Source organism: Protobothrops mucrosquamatus, unplaced genomic scaffold (genome assembly GCF_001527695.2).
Source record: "Protobothrops mucrosquamatus isolate PMUCROS unplaced genomic scaffold, P.Mucros_1.0 scaffold14, whole genome shotgun sequence".
NCBI lineage: Eukaryota > Metazoa > Chordata > Lepidosauria > Squamata > Viperidae > Protobothrops > Protobothrops mucrosquamatus.
Genome location: NW_015386401.1, coordinates 1953619 through 1973319, shown reverse-complemented (window position 1 = coordinate 1973319; position 19701 = coordinate 1953619). Strand labels below are relative to the sequence as shown.

Here is a 19701-nt window from a genome sequence, read left to right as displayed (position 1 = left end):
GGCGAACCTTTTAGAGACTGAGTGCCCAAACTGCAACCCAAAACCCACTTATTTATCGCCGGGTGCCAGGTGGGCGTGGCCCACTGGGTAGGCGTGGCTGTGGTGGTCATGGCAGACTGGGTGGGTGTGGCCAAGGTGGGCGTGGTCACCTTGATGTTGCTTGTAGGGAGGGACGCCTGTGGGGACTGGGCAGGGTTGGGGGAGATCCAGGGGGTCTCTGGCAGGTGGGGCGGTGGGCAGGAGGCTCGTCCTGCAGGGTAAGGCGAGGCAGGGCGGGGGTGCCATTGTCACAGGGCAAGGCGAGGCAGGGGCCGGGGTGACTGCTGCCTAACACCATCGGCCCCCACACACAGGCCAGCGAGCGCATGGGCGCTGACGGCGTCCATCAGCAGTGCACTCTGGGGCTCCGCAGCCCGCCGCCAGCAGTTCAGAGAAGCCGCCTCTGAGCTGGACGGCTGGCTGATAGCTGAGGAGGAGATGCAGTGGGTCGTGCCCGGGAAAAGGAGACCATGGGAGGCCAGGAGGGATGGGATGGGGGGGGAGGGAAACCAACCATGCTGGGATGCATCTGGCCACATGGGACCTCAGCGAGTTAGCGGGCGGCTGGTTGAAGAGGGACGCGTGCCATAGGTTCGCCACCACTGCCATAGACGATTCATATCCTAGTTTTTTGTAAAAGGAGCTCAAGGCAGATTACATGTGTGTGTGTGTGTGTCTGTCTGTCTGTGTCTGTCTGTTTTATCCCAACAGTTTTGTGAGGTAGGCTGTGCTGAATGTGTGACTTTAACCTGTACTTGAGAAGGATTTGAACCCTGCCATCTTTCTTACTACACCTGATTGGCTGAGAAGGAGGGACTGTCCCAAAGTCCGCCAATGAACGTCTGTGGTTGGAGGAGGGACTTCAACCTGGATCTCCTCTTTTCTGCCATAGTGAAGCACCTTCCCCACTGGATCCAGCTGACGCTTGCATGTATCACACTGCTCAGGCACAAAGTTCTTTCCTGCTCTGCTTTATCTTCACATCAGCCCGTTAAAGTTGCCCAAAGAGTTTCATGCCTGAACAAAGATTTTTAAAAGCATTCTTAGTTTCACCAATAGATCACGTAGCTTTGTGACTTAGTAGGAACATCTGTAACCCCCACAAAACTGGCATCCCTCAACAGCCCCTTCAACCAACCCAAAATACTGGTGCAGCTGGCTGCAACTACGCTTTGGGAGCAGAACCACACAAGGGCCCCAAGGTCAGAGGTTAACAGGATTTTTTGGGGGGTGAGACTTCCACAGGATGGAAAAAATCTTGACTTTGATGTCTGCAAAGGTTAGGTGAGATAGATTAGATGAAAAAGGGTGGAGGAGTAGCAAATTTGCAATCTGCAAGATTAGGGCCACAAAGAGCTTTGAAGTGCATAACTAAGGCATTTTTTTTTTTGCATGGGAACGGGTTGCATCAGGGAGATGTGAAGATTCATTGCCCCCAAAAGGGGGAGGCCTCAAAATGGCATTTCCGGAGACATCAAGGTGAGCAAGAATTCCTTTCAGAGGCTGTGAGGTTGATCAGAAAAGATGCTGGAGTAGGAAATGGGAGGTGCAAGTTGCAATCTGTCCTCACCCATCTGTCCTCAAACTTCAGGTACCTGCCTCCTTCCCTCCTACTCCACCTTACTTCATAGGATAATTGTGAGGGGGGAAAAATGGAGGATGAGATGCAATATTTCCTTGCTTGAAATCTTAAACTACACATGATTTAGACACCAACCAAGTTTCTGAAACCGGTTTTGGTGAACATTTGGGGGCAGAGGGATGTTTAATTTCTTTTAGAAAGATGGGGGGGGGATGAATGATAAGCATGGCCAGATGAGACAGGAGACTTTATTTTTCTCTGAGTTTGGGATGATCCATTTTTAGAGCTTAGTTTTCATGATGTCGAGCCTTTGAAGAAAAATATAGCTGGAAGCAATATTGCAAGAGAGAGATGATGGTGTCTCAGGTTACCACTTCCTACCACAGGACTAGTGATTATTAATTTATAATTGCTATTTGGGGCAACTCTGGACAGCATACAATATAATAAAAAAATAGAAATGTAAAAATTAGGACTGCTGTGGGTTAAACCCTCTCTATTTGTTAATGCCTCTAATCCTTGTTCAGCAAAAGCTAAATGGGAGGCAGAACGGCCATTGTAATGCAAATGGATGTACTTCCCCTTCAGGCAAGTTCAGGGTTGTAAAGAAACTACTAAGGTTGTTGTGAAAAAGAGGAAGAAAGGCCTGTAGAAAAGGCAGTGATCTAGCTAGTCAATAAATCAATGTTCATGGCACCACATTTCTCACAACAGTTGGCTTCACAAAATCCTTCCAGAATGGCTGGATTTGGACAAGTCTCTGCAATATGCCTACAGCTTTCTTATCAAGCACTGTCCTTTCTTCACTCTTTTCTTAACTCTGGTCTCCTTCCCTTCAGCCACAACTGTACATATGTAAATTATTCCTCCTTCAGGATGATGTTCTGTATATCTAAATGGACTGTGATTTGCAAACGCTTATCCAATCATAGCATTATTAGGCTGTAAAGTTTCCACAAGATCCTATCCCTCCAGGATCCTCAATGTGACCTCCTATCTAATCTCTTTTAAGATTATCTGAATGAAAGATAAAGCAGGAAGAGCCAGCAAGTTGCAAAGTAAAGCAACAGCCTCGAAGCACACTCTGCATTTCCAAAAAAACAGCTTCAAAGTTCTTCAAAGGTTCCATCAGCATTTTAAGGGCTTTCTTTTCACATCAAGACACTGGACCCAGGTTTATTTTTCTCCCATCTTACATACCTGGTACTCCTTGCTCCTATTTTCCCCATAACCTTGTAAGGTGGTTTGGGCTGAGAAAGTGACTAGTTTAAAATTACCCAGCTGGCTTTCATGCCTAAGGTGGGGCTAAACAGCTTCCCAGTTTCTAGCCTGGTGCCTTAACCATTAGACCAAACTCTTCACAGCATACACTGGTCACAAACTGGCCAAGCCATAAAGAAAATTAATACACTTAAATCCCAAAGATATATTGGGGTCTCTTCGTTAGGAAAGCATGTGACCAGGATGAAAAGCTTAGTTTTAACCTTGGTGTATTATGTCTTATGGAGATGGGTTTTTTTTTTCTTTGAAAACATTTTGCATCTCTTCTGAACTGAAGAAGCTTCTTGGATGAGAAGTGAAACAGTTTCAAAGAAAAAACCAAGGAAGTCCAGTTTCCATTTGGAAAAAGCACCTTTGGGACAACCATGAGCTGAATGATTGAGAATCCCCATAGACGTAATACACCAAGGTTAACTCCAAGCCTTGCATCCTGGTTACATGCTTTCCTAATCTGCTTTTGTAACTAGATGGAACACCACCAGAGTCCCAGCCAACACTGTTTTTGCCAAGGAAAGGGCCCATGTGGTGTCAGCACATAGCCAAGCGCCAAGCTCTGTGGAAAGCATTTTTAAATAGGTTACTATGATTGATGGGTTAATGCTGGATTAATCGAGGTTGTTTCTTTCCCTGATTAGTTTCTGTCCATTGCTTCTTGTTCTGAAGGGAGAAGAAGCAGCCATGGGTGCAACCTAATCAAGGAGAGAATCAACCTTAAACTAAGGAGAAATTTCCCGACCGTGAGAACAATTAATGGAATGGCTTTCCACTAGAACTTGTGGGTGCTCCAACACTGGAGGTTTTTAAGGAAGAGCATGGGCAACCATTTGTCTGAAATAGTATAGGGCTTCCTGTGTGAGCAGGGGGTTGGACTAGAAGACCTCTAAGGTCCCTTCCAAGTCTTATTCGGAATCCCATCTTCAGAGATTAAGGTTTGCTTGTTTTTTGGTTTTTTTTTTTACATCGATAGCTAAAGACCGACCATCAGGTCAGAGCTGAAGAAGCTTCTTGGATGAGAAGCGAAAAAGAAAAAGTCTAGTTGCCTTGTGAAAAGGCACCCTTGGGATAACCATGACCTGGATGACTGAGAATCTCCATAGACATTGGTAGCTAAAGAGTATCTGTTGGTGGCTTGTGGCCTGAGGGCATCAGAGGAAGCCACCTCCCCCCCCTTACCTGAAAGCCATCCTTGCTGAGGAGGGAGGTCTGCCCATTATTGCCTCAGGGTCAGTTCTACTCCTCCCCAGAAGCCCTTTGGACCACGGGGGTGGGGGGTGGGGTGTCCCACCTCCAAAGCTCAAAAGGCTGGATCTCCCCCTCCCCTTTCTCAGGTCGGCTTCCTTCCAGTCCCCAGGAAGGTCCTTCCCTGCCTAGGCAACCAGCGCACCCCGGACTTTTCCTCTCCAGCCGAGAAAGACCCCTCAACCCTCGCTTCCCTCATGGGAACTCTGAGCCTGGGAATCCTCGTGGGGCTCGGGGTGCTGCTCTGGATCTTCCCGGGGGTAGGGGCGGCGTTGCACCCCCAGGAAACGGTGCTCCTGAGATCCCTGGGCCTGAAGGCCCGGCCCAGCCCCAGATCGCCTGCCCCGGTGCCGCCTTGGCTTTGGAAGATGTTCCAGAGAAGAAGCGAAGCGTCCAAGGAGTCCCGGAACCCGTGTTGGGTGGAGGAATTTCAAGTCCCCGGAAACGTCATTCGGGTATTCCCCGACCAAGGTACGATCAGGGCAAGCGGGATCGGAGACGATTGTAAAACGTGTGAACGCGCTTTAAGTCCTCGACTCTCAGCCGGCCGTTTTAATCCAAGGAGCAGCGCAGGCGGCTGAAGCGTTTGGAGAGGGCGCGCCCGCGCGCGCAATGCGTCTTCGTTCCCAACTCGGAACGTGTGAATCTTGTTTGTTTGTGTTTTTATCTCATTGAACTCCGAATCCGTGCACGGATCAACCAGAAACTGACCCAGGGTTAACCCTGAGTACGATCACTACAAGTTGGAACCGCTGGATCTTTCCTTTCTGAGGTTTTATTTAGAAGGAGCCCAGGCGCGTTTGGAGAAAGGAAGCTCCTTATTTATTAAATTTACATGCCGCCCGTTTTTTTCTCTCTCTCTTTCTCTCTCTGGACTCTGGACGGCTAGTTCCTCCTTATCTCGACGAGCAATGTGCTTCGTCCTCTTAGCCTTTCAGTTACAGAAAAATGCCTCGTGCAATAAATGAAATGGGGAAATCCATGCCCAGCAAAATATGAGGGTTCAGTCGCCCTTATAAATGGCATGGCTGCATCTCAGCTATTCCTGAGTTGGGTTGGAGCAGTTATTTCCAATAAAATTACTGGGTACGGAAAAATGATTGGATTTGGAAAAGTTACCGTTTGAATGTGTTCTTGATTGCAACTTGTGTGGATGTTGAATGAAGCGGCCGTGCCATTTAACAAAAATGGGCGATTGTGTAAAGAATTAACACAGAGGAAAACAAGGGGTGGGGGTGGGGAAGAATTGGACAGAAAAATCCCCCACAACAATATATTTCTGTACGTGACAAAATGATGCCTTGTAATACAATCGAATTGCTAATATTTTGAACCATTTTAACAAGCAGGAGAAAATGGGGAGGGGGGTGGAAAATTAAACTACATTAAATTAATCTACATTTCAAAATAGTCTTCCAAATAGGATTCCTACCAATAAGGTATTTTTTAAATACATAGAGAAATATTGCATACTTGGAAGAGGCAATATTTCTCTATTCCTCCAACGTTATCATTTTGAGATCCCAAAGAGTAAAAAAATCCGCACAATCTGCCTGCGTCTTGCTCCCTCCCTTCCTTGCCATCATTTTAAAGTCGATTTTAACATTAATATTTATAATTTTAATGTTTTATTGTGTTGTTTTTATTTGGTGGTAAGCTCCTAGCAGGGGTAGGCAACCTTGGCTCTTTTATGACTCGTGGACTTCAACTCCCAGAATTCCTGAGCCAGCCATGCTGAGGGGAAAGGGAGAGGTTTCCATGCTGAGCCATGCTGGCTCAGGAATTCTGGGAGTTGAAGTCCACGAGTCATAAAAGAGCCAAGGTTGCCTATCCCTGCCCTAGAGTCACCAGTATAGGTGAAACGGTGTGGCTTATAAATTTAATAAATAACAAATAAAAATATCAGGAAGGAATACAATCCTTCGTTAGGGTAAAGCTGTATAGCTTCAGAAAGTACATTTCTCCTTGCTGCTAAACACCTGAAATCTGTTTTAGGCTGGCACCTTAATATAATAAAATAGGGTTAAAAGAAAAATGCTGAGTTAGAAATTTTTTTTTGAAGTTGGTATTTTTTCAAGGTCGCTGGGTTTCCTTCCCCCCCTTTTTTTCCTTGCATCTGGCCGACTAGTTTCAAAGCTGAAGCAAAGTAGGGGGTCTTATCACCTCATTTCATCAGTTTCCAGCATTGTGGCATGGGCATCCCCCACCAAGCTGCCAATTTTATCCAAGGAAAGACCAAACCAATCAAACGCATGGAGGTTTGCTTTTGGCTGAATTCCATACAGATTATGTCATAAAAATGGAACTAGTACAAACTTGAGCTCTAAGGAAAAGTAAAATCAACGTACAGGTAGTCCTCGACTTACAACAGCTCACTTAGTGGACCATTCAAAGTTACGGTGGCCTATAAATTTTATAAATAAACAAGGCAGTCACTAAACAAGGATTATCTGTATATTTACAATGGATCTCTTCCTCCTCCCCCCCCCCCCCAGGAATGACTTCGCATCTCTGTGGTAGGCTGGGATAGATAGAAGACTGATTAAAAATTGTTAAGGCGCTAAAAATAAATGAAATTCTGGCCCTAAATGTTTAGTGAATGGCATTGTTGTTCCCTTTTCTGATGTTGTTCCCTTCTCCCCTTACCCCAAATGCTTTCTGTCTGGTAACATTCTGATGGCCCTAAAGTGCTTTTGATTTCTATACTCATTCTAGGACATTTGATCCACCGAGAAGAACCCCAGAGTTGGATATGTCTGCAAAAACGGCTCTATTTTAATTTCTCTGCTCTGGAGGAAGGAGAACAGTTGACGCTGGCCCAGCTGGAGATTCGGTTCAGCCACAACCAGTACCAGAGTTCCAGCTCGGTTCATCCCTTTGAGTTAAGCCTGTATCGGGCTCCCCAGATGACCTTGCGCGGCATGCCTGCCCATACTTACAGCCGCCAACTCCTGGTGGAGCAATCCTTCGTCCACCTGCACAAGTCCTTTGTCTTCAACCTGACCGAGGTGGCAAAGGAATGGCAGACTCCATCTATGAACTTGGGCTTGTTCCTTGAAATTAGCCTCCCGATGTCGCCCGAGAGAAGCTTATGTCCCAGTCTTGATTCCATGGTCAGCACTTCCCTGTTGGTGGTTTCCCTCACTCCTGGGCAGTGCAAAAGCCCCAGGAAGAGACGTAGCACTTACTACGTGCCGGTCTCTGCCAGCAACATTTGCAAACCCCGCCGGTTGTACATCAGCTTCACTGAAGTCGGTTGGGAGAATTGGATCATTGCTCCTCAGGGTTACATGGCCAACTACTGCCTCGGCGAATGCCCTTTCCCTCTGACCGAGGAACTCAACAGCACTAACCACGCCATCTTGCAAACCATCGTGCATTCGCTTGACCCCAAAGGGACCCCTCAGCCTTGCTGTGTCCCAGTCCGCCTTTCCCCAATCTCCGTTCTATACTATGACAACAATGACAATGTTGTGTTGAGACATTATGAGGATATGGTGGTGGATGAGTGTGGCTGTCGGTGAGTCGATTCACCAGATTCTCCTTGGTCAATTGCTGTTTCACCAACCTCTTCCTGCTGTATCTTTAGTTGAGCCACCAGATGTTCAGTTGATCTCCTTGCTTTATGAGTGGCTAGTTGTGGGGCCTTAAGTGGGATGCAAAATGCTTTTGTCAAAAATTGCTGGAGTTGCGTACAATTTATGGGGAGGCTATTTCTTACAATACCTTTTATCTACTTTTAAATGTGAGCGGAGTAATTTGTTAATTATTCCTAGGGCCAAAATGAACAGAATTGGTTTTTACAAAAATAAGATATATTTTAAATCCTTGTATGATTTGATTTTAAAACTCCTTTATCAATGATCTTGGTGATTAAATAAACAAAAACTGGTTGTGAATCTTGTGCTATTTGTTCAAACCAAATTCCATCAAATTGCTTGATTTCTAAAATAAGACTTAAGCACCAAGCACTATGCTTATCAAAAGAACGTGTGAAGAATCTGCTAGACCAGACAAATAATCTAATAAATTTGTTTACAGCATTAGCCAACCAGTTGCTGTTGTACAGCTGATAGTCAAAGCTTTCTGTGTTGGGCACATCCTTAGTATTTGATAATTGGCATATTACTTCTGCAAATAATGCTGATGCAGCCACCAAGGGCTTCTTCTGCATACATTTTGTAAAGCATGAAACACTAACCTAAGTGTACCTCTGAAATATCAATGCTAGGTGTAGAGGGCCATCAAGAAATGCAGAGGTACATGTTTTTGGATTCAGAATCTTCACCTTTTACAAACTGCTAAATATAGCATGGACAAGCATCTTGCTGAAGAGATGAGATTGGAGACAGGATTGGATTTTAAAACTGCAATATAAAACGAGGCATGGCATATGCCAGTGATGGCGAACCTTTTAGAGACTGAGTGCCCAAACTGCAACCCCAAACCCACTTATTTATTGCCGGGTGCCAGGTGGGTGTGGCTCAGAGTGGGCGTGGCTGTGGCGGTCATGGCACATTGGGTGGGCGTGGCCAGGTTGATGTTGCTTGTGGGGACGCCTGTGGGGGGTGGGCAGGGTTGGGGGAGATCCAGGGGGTCTCTGGCAGGTGGGGCGGTGTGCAGGAGGCTCGCGAGGCAAGGGGAGGCAGGGCAGGGGTGCCATTGTTGCAGGGCAAGGCGAGTCGGGGGCCGGGGCAGCTGCTGCCTGACACCATCAGCCCCTGCACACAGAGGCCAGCGAGCGCATGGGTGCTGGGATGTGGGACCTCGGCGAGTTAGCGGGCGGCTGATGCGGGACCTCGGCGAGTTAGCGGGCGGCTGATTGAAGAGGGACAGTTGCCATCTCCGGGGCATGGCGCGCGTGCCCACAGAGAGGGCTCTGAGTGCCGCCTCTGGCACGCGTGCCATAGGTTTGCCACCACTGGCATATGCTGTAGTTGTCCCTAGTTAACAAAAAAATTGATTAGATGTGGCCACATTTGATACAGATTAAAGAACTACTGTCCCAGCTTCCAGCACAATACTGTATAAAAAAATTGCAAGATAAACTTGTTCATTTGCTCCTGAGTGCTGGTTGCAGGAATACAGTACAATGTTAAATCTTTAAGAGGGTAATCAGCAAAAGCCAGTACAATTTAAAAAAATATAAGATGAATGTGTGTAATATTGAACTGTTCTGGCTGAAAGGTTTATAGCTATACACGTTATAACAACATCAGAATTTCGAGTCCCCAGGCACAGAATGCAAGCGTTTTTTATTAATTTGATGAGAAACAGGTTTTAAAACAAAACTGAGACAGAAAAAAAAATCAGCACCGCGCTAGCACTGATGTTCTGGTGGGGGTTTTGCACTGAAACTCAGCATTTTATAACCGCTACAAAAGGGAAAAAAAATAATCACGAAGAGGCAAGCATTGCTACCTAGTGAAATGTGAGGAGGGGAAGGGGAAGGAGTTAGGAAGACAGTGGGAGGAGGGAGCTACATTTACTAAATGGATTGCATTGCACAAAGAGGTTTAGCCGTTTAGCCTAGCTCAAAAAATCTACACAGCCACACAGCTAAGGGGATGGTAGAAGAAAAGAAATGAACAAGCAGTTCTCCAACAGTCGGAATAAAGATTCCACATTTCAGGCAGGACGGTGGCCTTTCCCCATACACACGGTAGAAGTCTAAACTCTGGAGACCTTTTCAATTCATAAGAACAATTGCAGATTTTCAATGCATGTGTCCCCCTCTTCCAAAACCTGCAATATAAAAGCAAGGCCCAGTGAATGCTAAATGGGCAAAAGACGCCACATAGGCTTTCTCGCGTTAACGGTGTTGAGGGGTGTTTTTTGGGGGGGGGGAGGGCAGGGTAGTAGGGCAAAAGTGGGAATGAACATTACAAATGTCCAAATTTTAAAAAATAAGAAGTAGGGGCTCTAAAGTTCATTCGTGTAAAGCTAGGGGGATTTTCCTCAACATATACAAAAAAGTTAAAACGGATGCTTAGAGCCCTTTGATTTGGAAAATTTAATTTCTTTTTTTTAAAAAAACAAAATCGCACAACTGGGCAGTTGGTGAAACTGTCTCGGATAAAGGAATTTCCACCTTTGGTGGCAAGGAAAAAAAAGTCAAACCAATCGCAGGCTGACAGGACAGGCCAGCGTTCTCCATATTTTTAATGCAGAAATGCATACATGCTTTCTGCGGTGAGCCAAGGTGACTTTTCCGTGGTTTTTTTTTTTTTAAATAAATTGTCCTTTTCCAGTTGGGATTTGAAACGATAAATCAAAGGAGCCCGACTGAGGGTCCTGCACCTTCACCTGGTCTCCAGCTTCGTTTAAACTTCTGATGCTCATTCCACAGCTCCCTAAGTAGAACGTCAAGAAAAATACCCTCCGTGCCAAAGATGGGATTTTGCCCCAGAGTGGCCACCCTTAAAATATCTGCCTGCTCTTCCTCCCCAGACAAAACTATCTCAATATATCATCAGAGAAGCTTTACTTCAAAACCAATATAATCCCCTGTTTCCACTACGGTTTTTCCCCAATGTCGGCAGCAACTAATAAAAACAAAAGCAGGTCAATCCCAGCGTTCTTCTTTCTCAGGGGCCAAAGGGCACAAGATGCACGTCTCCCTTTTTGTAAAGCGTATGCCTTAAACCAACAACCCAAAGAAGAGCCCAGGCAGGAACCAATGAAAACTGACACCACCATTCCAGATTTCTCCAACTGCACTGGCAGGATGCGTCCTCGGCTTTCCTTGCAAGATGCGCCTCCCCCAAGAAGAAGCGTTTGATTGACTGAAATCACACAGAAGAGATTGGTATTCTAACTTGCGTTAAACACACAGATATAGATATATATATGTATCTTTTATGGGGTTTTGTTTTTTTTGTTTAAAAGCATCTCAAAACAAGGATTTTCCTCCAGGTCCACTACTAAATTTCGGAGACAAACTTCTAAAAAAATATCCAGTGCTTCTTTGAAAGATATTTCTTTTTCCTTTTTCTTTTTTTAAAAAAAAGAACCATCCCATCTTGCCGTTAAGAAGCCCATTCGGACTGTGGGCGAAGCCGCGCGAGGCTCAAAGCCAGATTTTTGGACAGCAAAAACCCCACACATCTCAGAGTCGGGTACCAGTCGCAGCTGGCTGCCCCACAAGCTTCAGGACGTTTCTCTCTTGGATGGTGTGCTTGTTCCTAAAAAGGCCAACAGGTCTTCCTTCTTTCCTTCTCTTGAAAACAAAACAAAACAAAAACAAAACAAAACGGAGAGATTGGTACGTGAACAACTCTGAGATGGGTGTTTTCTTCTCCCCACCTGTTCTAACGGTGAAACCCTGCTTGCAGTGCAAACGGAATGAAATGATTCTTCTCAGACCCTTCCTCTCTTTTCTCAGTGGGTGTGTTGGTGGCAGGGGAGGGGACAGGGAACGTCGCTGGCCACTCAGTTCTTCCAGGGCGAGTTAGTTCTCCCTCCCAGTGAGGTGCCAGTTGGTCTTCCGGTGCTTCTCTTCCCATCTCCGGTCAGTCTCCTTGCCTCAGTGAGCTAGCAGTGGGCTCTCTTCTTTCTCTTTCGCTCTCTTGCTCTCTTCTTTCTCCTCTCCGTTGGTTTCTCTCTTTTTTATCCCTCTCTCTCCTGTCGCTCTCACAGAGTCGCTTCGGTTTTAGCAGTGGAAAACAGGTATCCATTTTATTTTATTTTTATTACCCTGAATAAATTGCTGTTGAACTAAGCTCCACATAAGCTTAGCTCTTCTCCTTCAACCTAAAGGAGAGAGAAGAACGTCATGAACATCCTAAGGTTTGGGTTAAATTTCTGAACAGTTTTCTCATCGGAGATAGTTCCGTGAACGAGCATAACTGATCCATAACAATGTGTTATCGCTGGCATAACGCCGCCCAGACCCATAATGGGCTAGGACAGCATATAAATGCTATAAATGAATTAGTAAAACTACAGTTAAATCTTAAACCAAGAAGACAGTGCCACCACTTCCAAAGTAACACTTTCTCATATGCTGGCATTCATATTACTCGATTTTTTCTTCAAGAGGCCCAAATATGTGAATCAAACTATGCTGAAGTGAATCATAAACTATGCTGTTAGTAGAATGTTTCTATGTTTTCACAGTTGTAAAGAAATGGGCGCTTTACATAATAATAAAAAAAACTCTGAGCACTTTACATAATAAAACATCCAAAATGATAGAAACAATTGATACGTGGGTCTTGCCTGCACTTAATATGGAAAAAGAAACTGCCTCTCCATGACAATTCCACTGAGATAGCCTGATCAACAGACATTGGTAATTGCCCATCTATTAAGGTTTTCAATGTTTCAAAGACTGTCTATTTATTTATTTATTTATTTATTTATTTATTTATTTATTTATTTATTTATTTATTTATTTATTTATTTATTTATTTATTTATTTATTTATGTCAATTTATTGGCTATCCAACTCCAATGGAATATATGTTGTGATCGGAAGCTTCACTACAGAATGATGCCTCATATGATATATGAGATGATATGACATATGATATGACATATGGGTATGTCTAGTTTAACGAAGAGAAGGATGAGGGGGGACATGATAGCAGTCTTCCAATATCTCAGGGGCTGCCACAAAGAAGAGGGAGTCAAGCTATTTTCCAAGGCGCCCGAAGGCAGGACAAGAAGCAACGGGTGGAAACTGATCAATGGAACAACCTGCCTCCAGAAGCGGTGAATGCTCCAACATGGAAGTTTTAAAGAAGAGACTGGACAGCCATTTGTCTGAAATGGTGTAGGGTTCCTGCCTGAGCAGGGGGTTGGACTAGATGACCTCCAAGGTCCTTTCCAACTTTATTATTATTATTATTATTATTATTATTATTATTATTATTATTATGCCTCTTTTAAGAAGAGACTGGACAGCCATTTGTCCGAAAATGGTATAGGGTTCCTGCCTGAGCAGGGGGTTGGACTAGATGACCTCCAAGGTCCTTTCCAACTTTATTATTATTATTATTATTATTATTATTATTATTATTATTATTATTATTATTATTAATTATTATACATTTACCCATTCAATTTCACAGGGGATTCCCAAATGGAGACTTAGGAGATAGAGAAAGACATTTTGTTTTGTTTTTTCAAATCTCAAAAATATTATAAAAGCAAGATGTTTTTCTCAGCAGAACCTAATCTCAGGGTTGCATTTCATCTGAAGAAAAAAAGGGGAGTGTAATTTTGTGTGATCTTGGAATTTTTTTCCTGAGTTTGGGACTAAAACTCAAAGCAAATTGGAAACTAATCAAGGAGAGGACCAATCTACAACTGAGGAGAAATTTCCTGACAGAACAATCGATCGGTGGAACAGCTTCCCTCAAGACATTGTGGGTGCTCCATCCCTGGAAGTTTTTAAGAAGAGATTGGACAACCATTTGTCTGAAATGATATAGGGTTTCCTGCCTGAGCAGGGGTTGGACTAGATGACCTCCAAGGTCCCTCCCACCTCCATTATTCTCTCATAGCCCTCGGTCTCTTTCTATCTTCTCTAGTTGAATATTACAAGCTAAGTTAGCAATCTTAAATAAGCAAAAAGGAGCAAAACAACCCAAGAAAATACCAATCTGCCGACTCGTCTCACATATGGGAGGCTTGACTATTCAGAGGAGCTGAGAAGGCAAGAGATGAAACTATCAAGCTATTTTCGCCCCTTAAACCACCTTACACTCTAATACTGTGACAGCCCCGTCACTCCATGTTGATATGCACGTTCCCCCTGGTAAGTGGAATCCTGCGACAGGGCCACGTCAATCTGAGATTTAAACTCATCACCAAGGTAACTATCCTGAAGAGAGAGAGAGAGAGAAACAAAAAACAAAATTCCAAATCAGCATTTTTTTTTTCACGCAGAAAGATCTATTGAGCCACGAGGTGAGAGATACTGATAAAACTAAGACACACTTAGTTTTCTTTTCCCAAGTCTGGTACAAGTGACCATTTTACAGAAAGAACGAGGGAACAAGCGACTGAAGAGCGGCAGAATAATTCAAGATTAAAACTGCTAATAGATGATTCAAAACTGTCTTAAGAACCAGCTTAGCAGATGACTAGAAGGGTATTTCACAATTCTGACACTCTCACAATGGCTTATAGCAGGGGTCCTCAACCGTGGCAACTTTAAGACTTGTGGACGTCAACTCCCAGAATTCCTCAGCCAGCTTTGCTGGCTGAGGAATTCTGGGAGTTGAAGTCCACAAGTCTTAAAGTTGCCACGGTTGAGGACCCCTGGCTTATAGTCTTTAGCTCACTTGTGCAGGACAGTAAATTTTGTTGTTGTTGTTGTTAGTTGTGAAGTCGTGTCCGACCCATCGCGACCCCATGGACAACGTCCCTCCAGGCCTTCCTGTCCTCTACCATCTTCTGGAGTCCATTTAAGCTCACGCCTATCAGAGGAGGTTCCTAATGACTTCACCCAAGGCAATGCGAGGCACTCTTCCCAATCCTGTACTCTTCAGATGTCAAGTTACAACGACTAGCATTAATGGGGGTAAATAGTCTAACCCCGTGATGGCGAACCTATGGCACGCGTGCCACAGGTGGCACACAGAGCCCTCCCTGTGGGCACGCGCGCCATCGCCCCAGTCCTAGGCCTTCAGGTGGGTTTTATAAAACCTTTTCGCTTTAGGCCTCCGCCGCTGTGTGCAAAAAAAAAAAAAAAAAGGTTCAATCAGTCAATTTCAACTTCTCGGGGGGGGGGGGGGAATCTCGCAAAGTTGGAATTGATTGATGGAACTTTTTAGTCCCACTCAGTCTGCCATTACCACCGAAGCCACGCCCACCCAATGGGCCACGCCCACCCAATGGGTCATGCCCCACCTTGCACCAACGGTACATAAGTGGGTTTTGGGTTGCAGTTTGTGCACTCGGTCTCTAAAAAGTTCGCGAGCACGGGTCTTCTTGCATACCACAGGAAGCAAAGATGTTTTTGCCTTTAGAGCAGTGATGGCGAATCTTTTAGAGACCGAGTGCCCAAACACCGCCCCGTCCCCCGCCCTACCTGCTCCGCCCCCTTCCCCGCCCACCCAGCCACGCACCGCCTCCCTGGCCCACCGCAGATCGCCCAGGCAGCCCTGCAGTGCCATGGCAGCCATGCCCTCCACCTTCACCCCGCAGCATCATCTGCATGCTATGGGGCACGAGGGCAGATTCTTGTCCCTGCTGCCCGGCCATGTCCTTGGCTGCACTGCTACGTGCGGGCTGCGCCCGGGGGTGACTGTCCTCCAGGAGGGCTGCAGGGGAGGCAGAGCTGGGGCGATGCCGCGCGTGCCAACAGACTGGGCTCCGAGCGCCGCCTCTGGCACGCGTGCCATAGGTTCACCACCACTGCTTTAGAGGAAAGCTGTCTTCAGTCTTAAACCAAGAAGGCTGGGCTGCCCCCTCCCCACACAATGCTTACGTCTGGGTGGAACTGGCTCAGAACCCCTTCCCCCGAGCAGCAAGGGGGAAGCACCCTGTGTTGTTACCTGTGACAGTTCTGGCTGGGAGAGGCCAGGCTGGCTCATCTGGGAGGGCTGGCTCATGGAGATGTAGCCCTGGGTCAGGGGGCCCTGGGAGAAAGGCTGGGAGACCACGTCCTGGCTGGCCTGGCTGTTGGGCAGGTTCGACTGGCCGGCCCCCGGGATGCCAAACCGGTTCTTCTGTCGCCCACCACGGCCAGCTTTGCCTTTCAGGTTTCCGCGTCCTGCAAGGGCAACCAAAGTCTCAGTACAGGGAGTCCTCGACTTGCGACCACAGGTTGAGCCCAACGTTTCTGTTGCTGGGTGAGGTGTTTGCTAAGCGAGATTTCTGCCCCGTTTTGTGATCTTTCTTGCCCTCGTCGTTAAGGGAATCAATGTAGCTGTGACGTTAGTGACACAGCTGTTAAGTGAAGCCGGCTCCCCCACCGACTTTGCTTGTCAAGATGGTTGCAAAAAGCGATCACAGGATCCAGGGACACAGCAACCGTCATAAATATGAGTCAGGTCGCAAAGCGTCTGAATTTTGATCAGGTGACCCTGGGGGATGCTGCCACAACAGTTGTTCAGTGTGAAAAGCAGTCATAAGTTGCTTTTTTCACTGCCGTTGTAACTCTGAAGGGTCACTAAATGAACTGTTGTAAGTCGAGGACTATCTGTATACAGACAGACACAAAACTTTGTTTGGCAAGGATGGAACGGGTGGAAACTAACTAAGGAGAGAAGCAACCTAGAACTAAGGAGAAACTTCCTGACAGTGAGAACAATTAACCAGTGGAACAACCTGCCTCCAGAAGTGGTGAATGCTCCAACACTGGAAGTTTTTAAGAAGAGACTGGACAGCCATTTGTCTGAAATGGTATAGGGTTTCCTGCCTGAGCAGGGGGTTGGACTAGATGACCTCCAAGGTCCCTTCCAACTTGTTTATTATTATTATTATTATTATTATTGTTGTTGTTGTTGTTGTTATTATTATTATAATTATTATTATAAGTGATCACAGGATCCAGGGACACAGCAACCGTCATAAACATGCGTCAGGTTGCCAAGCGTCTGAATTTTGATCAGCTGACCGTGGGGGATGCTCCTGCAACAGTTGCTAAGTGTGAAAAGCAGCCGTAAGTCGCTTTTTTCACTGCCGTTGTAACTCTGAAGGGTCACTAAATGAACTGTTGTAAGTCCAGGACTATCTGTACACAGACAGACACAAAACTTTGTTTGGCAAGACTGGACCTCCAAATAGGCAGGTGGTATCTACACCTGGGATAGATCACATTCTATGTGCATGAAACTATTAAACATATAACACGAAGGAAATCTTAGTCATGCTACAACAGACTTGGCCCTTTTGACTGTCCCTGTTCATCCCGCATGGATGGCTTTTATTTTGAAGGCAACTATTTTTTTTAATTTACATATGTGTACCTGTGCTGTCTGTGCACCTTCATAAGCCTATTGGCTCAGCCCTCCACAACAGTCTCAGTTTGGGAAAATTAATTGCCCACCCCTGTGCTAGAAACTCCCAACTAGAAATCTACCTTTCCCCCTAAAAAAGTTGTACACAAAGAACTTAAGCAGAATATGTTACTGTTAACTTCCCTCCCAAATGCGGCCATTTCAAGGCTAATTGTCAACGATAATCTTATCCGTTGTTTGACAAATACATAAAAGGAGTTGCTTTCTGGTTGTGAAGTAAAGCAAGATCAGAACAAGTCAGATGCCCAGAAATTTAAGAGTCTGCTGCATTGACCTGCTGATGAAACATGATGAAATTTTGGAGTAAATCTCTTTCACTGACGATATATTTTATTTCATATATTGTTCTGTTCATATTGTTCTACTACTTCTGGAGGGAATTGGAGTTGTGATGCCCTTCAATGATTAATGGAAGGGGTATCCAATGTTGGCAACTTTAACATTTGTGAACTTCAGTTCCCAGAGTTCCCCAGCCAGCCATTAAACTTGACAAGGCTGGACACCTCCTTTTACGGTGTTTGTCTTTTCTTCTTATATTTCTGTTTTGTATTTTTATCTTTGTATTTGCATGCTGCCAAGTATTCACAGATTGAAGTGGATTTTTTTTTAAAAAAATCCAGTCAATTGATCAATATATACAAGCATACTGGAGAAGATGAATACACTCCAGTCTAGAGACATGCTACTTTTTAATGACATCTGCCAGAGGATGCAAATTGCAATCCTTTCTTCCCCTCCCCACACCCCCACCCTCCCCACATTTTCTTAGTGGTCACAAAGCAAAATAATTTGCACCTGCAAACATCCCACCTGCAGCTGGTCCATTGGCCTGTCCAAAGTACCCCGGTGGAGGCATGGGAGGCATCACCAAGTTGAATGGGATAGGAATGTTCATGGTGGTGACATGGCTGGGCCCAGCACTGATCATCCCAATCTGATCGTGGGTTTGGAAATACATGTTGGATGGCCGACCTAAAAACGTGGGGAGAAAGTTGAGCAGTTTTAAAATAAGATAGCTACTGCGATATATTCCCTTTACCCAGATCATTTTCTCCTAGGACAGGGGTAGGCAACCTTGGCTCTTTTATGACTCGTGGACTTCAACTCCCAGAATTCCTGAGCCAGCATGGCTCAGCTTGGAAGCCTCTCCCTTTCCCCTCAGCGTGGCTGGCTCAGGAATTCTGGGAATTGAAGTCCACGAGTCATAAAAGAGCCAAGGTGGCCTACCCCTGTCCCTAAGACAAAATGGGATAAAGGATTGTTTGCCTCCAAAGTTTTGATTTGGAATGGCACATGGAAAATCCATGGCATGTATCCCACCGAATCCACTGGGCAAAAGGCGAGTTGCTCTTCGCAAGCAACCTCGCTAGACAAATTAACGAATCAGAACAATTAACAACCACACGATGTAAGGCAGGCTATGACTCGTTTAGGAATTTAGCTATTTTGTGCTCAAGGAGCCAATGGATCACTTATCTGGATTACAGAAAGTCCTAAAAACCTTTTACCTTGGCTGCTGCGATCATAAACGGATCCAGGGATAATAGCTTCACGGGCATCATACATAGCAGTTGTCATAAACCGGGCTCCCTGAAACAGAATGCAAATAAAAATGTATGAAGAAGAAACAAAGACTATTTTTGTTCTGTTGCAAACATCTGGAATGGCTACTGAGAGACGACTATAACTTCTTGCCTCTAGGCGAGATGGGTGGCATATAAGCCTAATAAATAAACCAAAAAACGTTCGTTACAGGACTGTTGAACACATTTACAACGTACTGCTATACAGCTTTCCTCCCAGCTCTGCAAAGGGGTAGAGCAGTGGTGGCGAACCTATGGCACGCGTGCCGGAGGCGGCACTCAGAGCCCTCTCTGTTGGCACGCGTGCCACCACCGCCAGCAGCAGGTCCATCAGGCCGCCACCGCCACCCGGAGCAGGAGCCCCGCCCATCACAAAGGAGGCGAAGCGGCAAGCTCGAGTAGAGGTGGTAGAGGAGAGATCACCAACCGTTGTCGATTGGTGGACTGGAAGAAAAGGGAGGGGGAAGCATTTTACATGCGCGCGTGCGCACACGGGGCCGCAAGCATGCACGTGCTGCAAATGGGGCAGGGCTAGTGCCTGCGTGATACTCACTAGCCCTGCCCCATTCTTGCGTGGTGCAGCGCCTTGTATCTGCACCCTGCGGTGCGGTGGTGGCCGTTTTTGCGCCTTGCAGCACGGCGGCCCGTTTTTGCGCCCCTGGTTTTTGCGTGCCAGAGGTGGCACTCAGAGACGCCTCCCTGCCCCTCATCCTGAGGGCACCACAATGCTGATGCGGCCCTGGCACTTTGCAATAAATAAGTGGGTTTTGGGTTGCGGTTTGGGCACTCGGTTTGGGCACTCGGTCAATTTCCGGTGCGCAACATGGCGGACCTACCTGGGGCGGCTCCGTGACAGAGTGGAGCCCGAAACAGAAAATGGGGGGCCTCCCGGAGGCCGAGGGCTCTCCTGTGATTCAATTTGGAGAGCTGAACTCGCCAGCAGTCTAGTCTGGCGAGGATACTGAGGGGCGAAGGGCCGGTGCTCGGCGGAGCCTCGGCGAAG

At 46.0% G+C, this 19701-nt stretch overlaps 2 protein-coding genes across 2 annotated transcripts in view; one reads left to right on the top strand and one right to left on the bottom strand.

Moving 5' to 3' along the window:
- The first annotated feature begins 4338 nt into the window (after positions 1-4338).
- On the top strand, positions 4339-7665 carry GDF1 (growth differentiation factor 1). The gene is made up of 2 exons (XM_015810689.1): positions 4339-4612; positions 6857-7665. The coding sequence occupies exons 1-2, from the start codon at positions 4339-4341 to the stop codon at positions 7663-7665; spliced, it is 1083 nt and encodes a 360-aa protein (XP_015666175.1).
- A 2380-nt stretch (positions 7666-10045) lies between these two features.
- The window catches only part of UPF1 (UPF1 RNA helicase and ATPase), a 49501-nt gene continuing 39845 nt past the window's right edge, over positions 10046-19701 (bottom strand). Inside the window, exons 20-24 of the mRNA XM_029283093.1 lie at positions 18624-18705; positions 17926-18087; positions 15649-15866; positions 13851-13970; positions 10046-11893 (exon numbers count right to left, since the gene is read on the bottom strand). Of these exons, the coding sequence (XP_029138926.1) occupies positions 13854-13970; positions 15649-15866; positions 17926-18087; positions 18624-18705 (579 nt within the window). The 3' untranslated portion in view covers positions 10046-11893; positions 13851-13853. The remainder of the gene's footprint in view (positions 11894-13850; positions 13971-15648; positions 15867-17925; positions 18088-18623; positions 18706-19701) is intronic.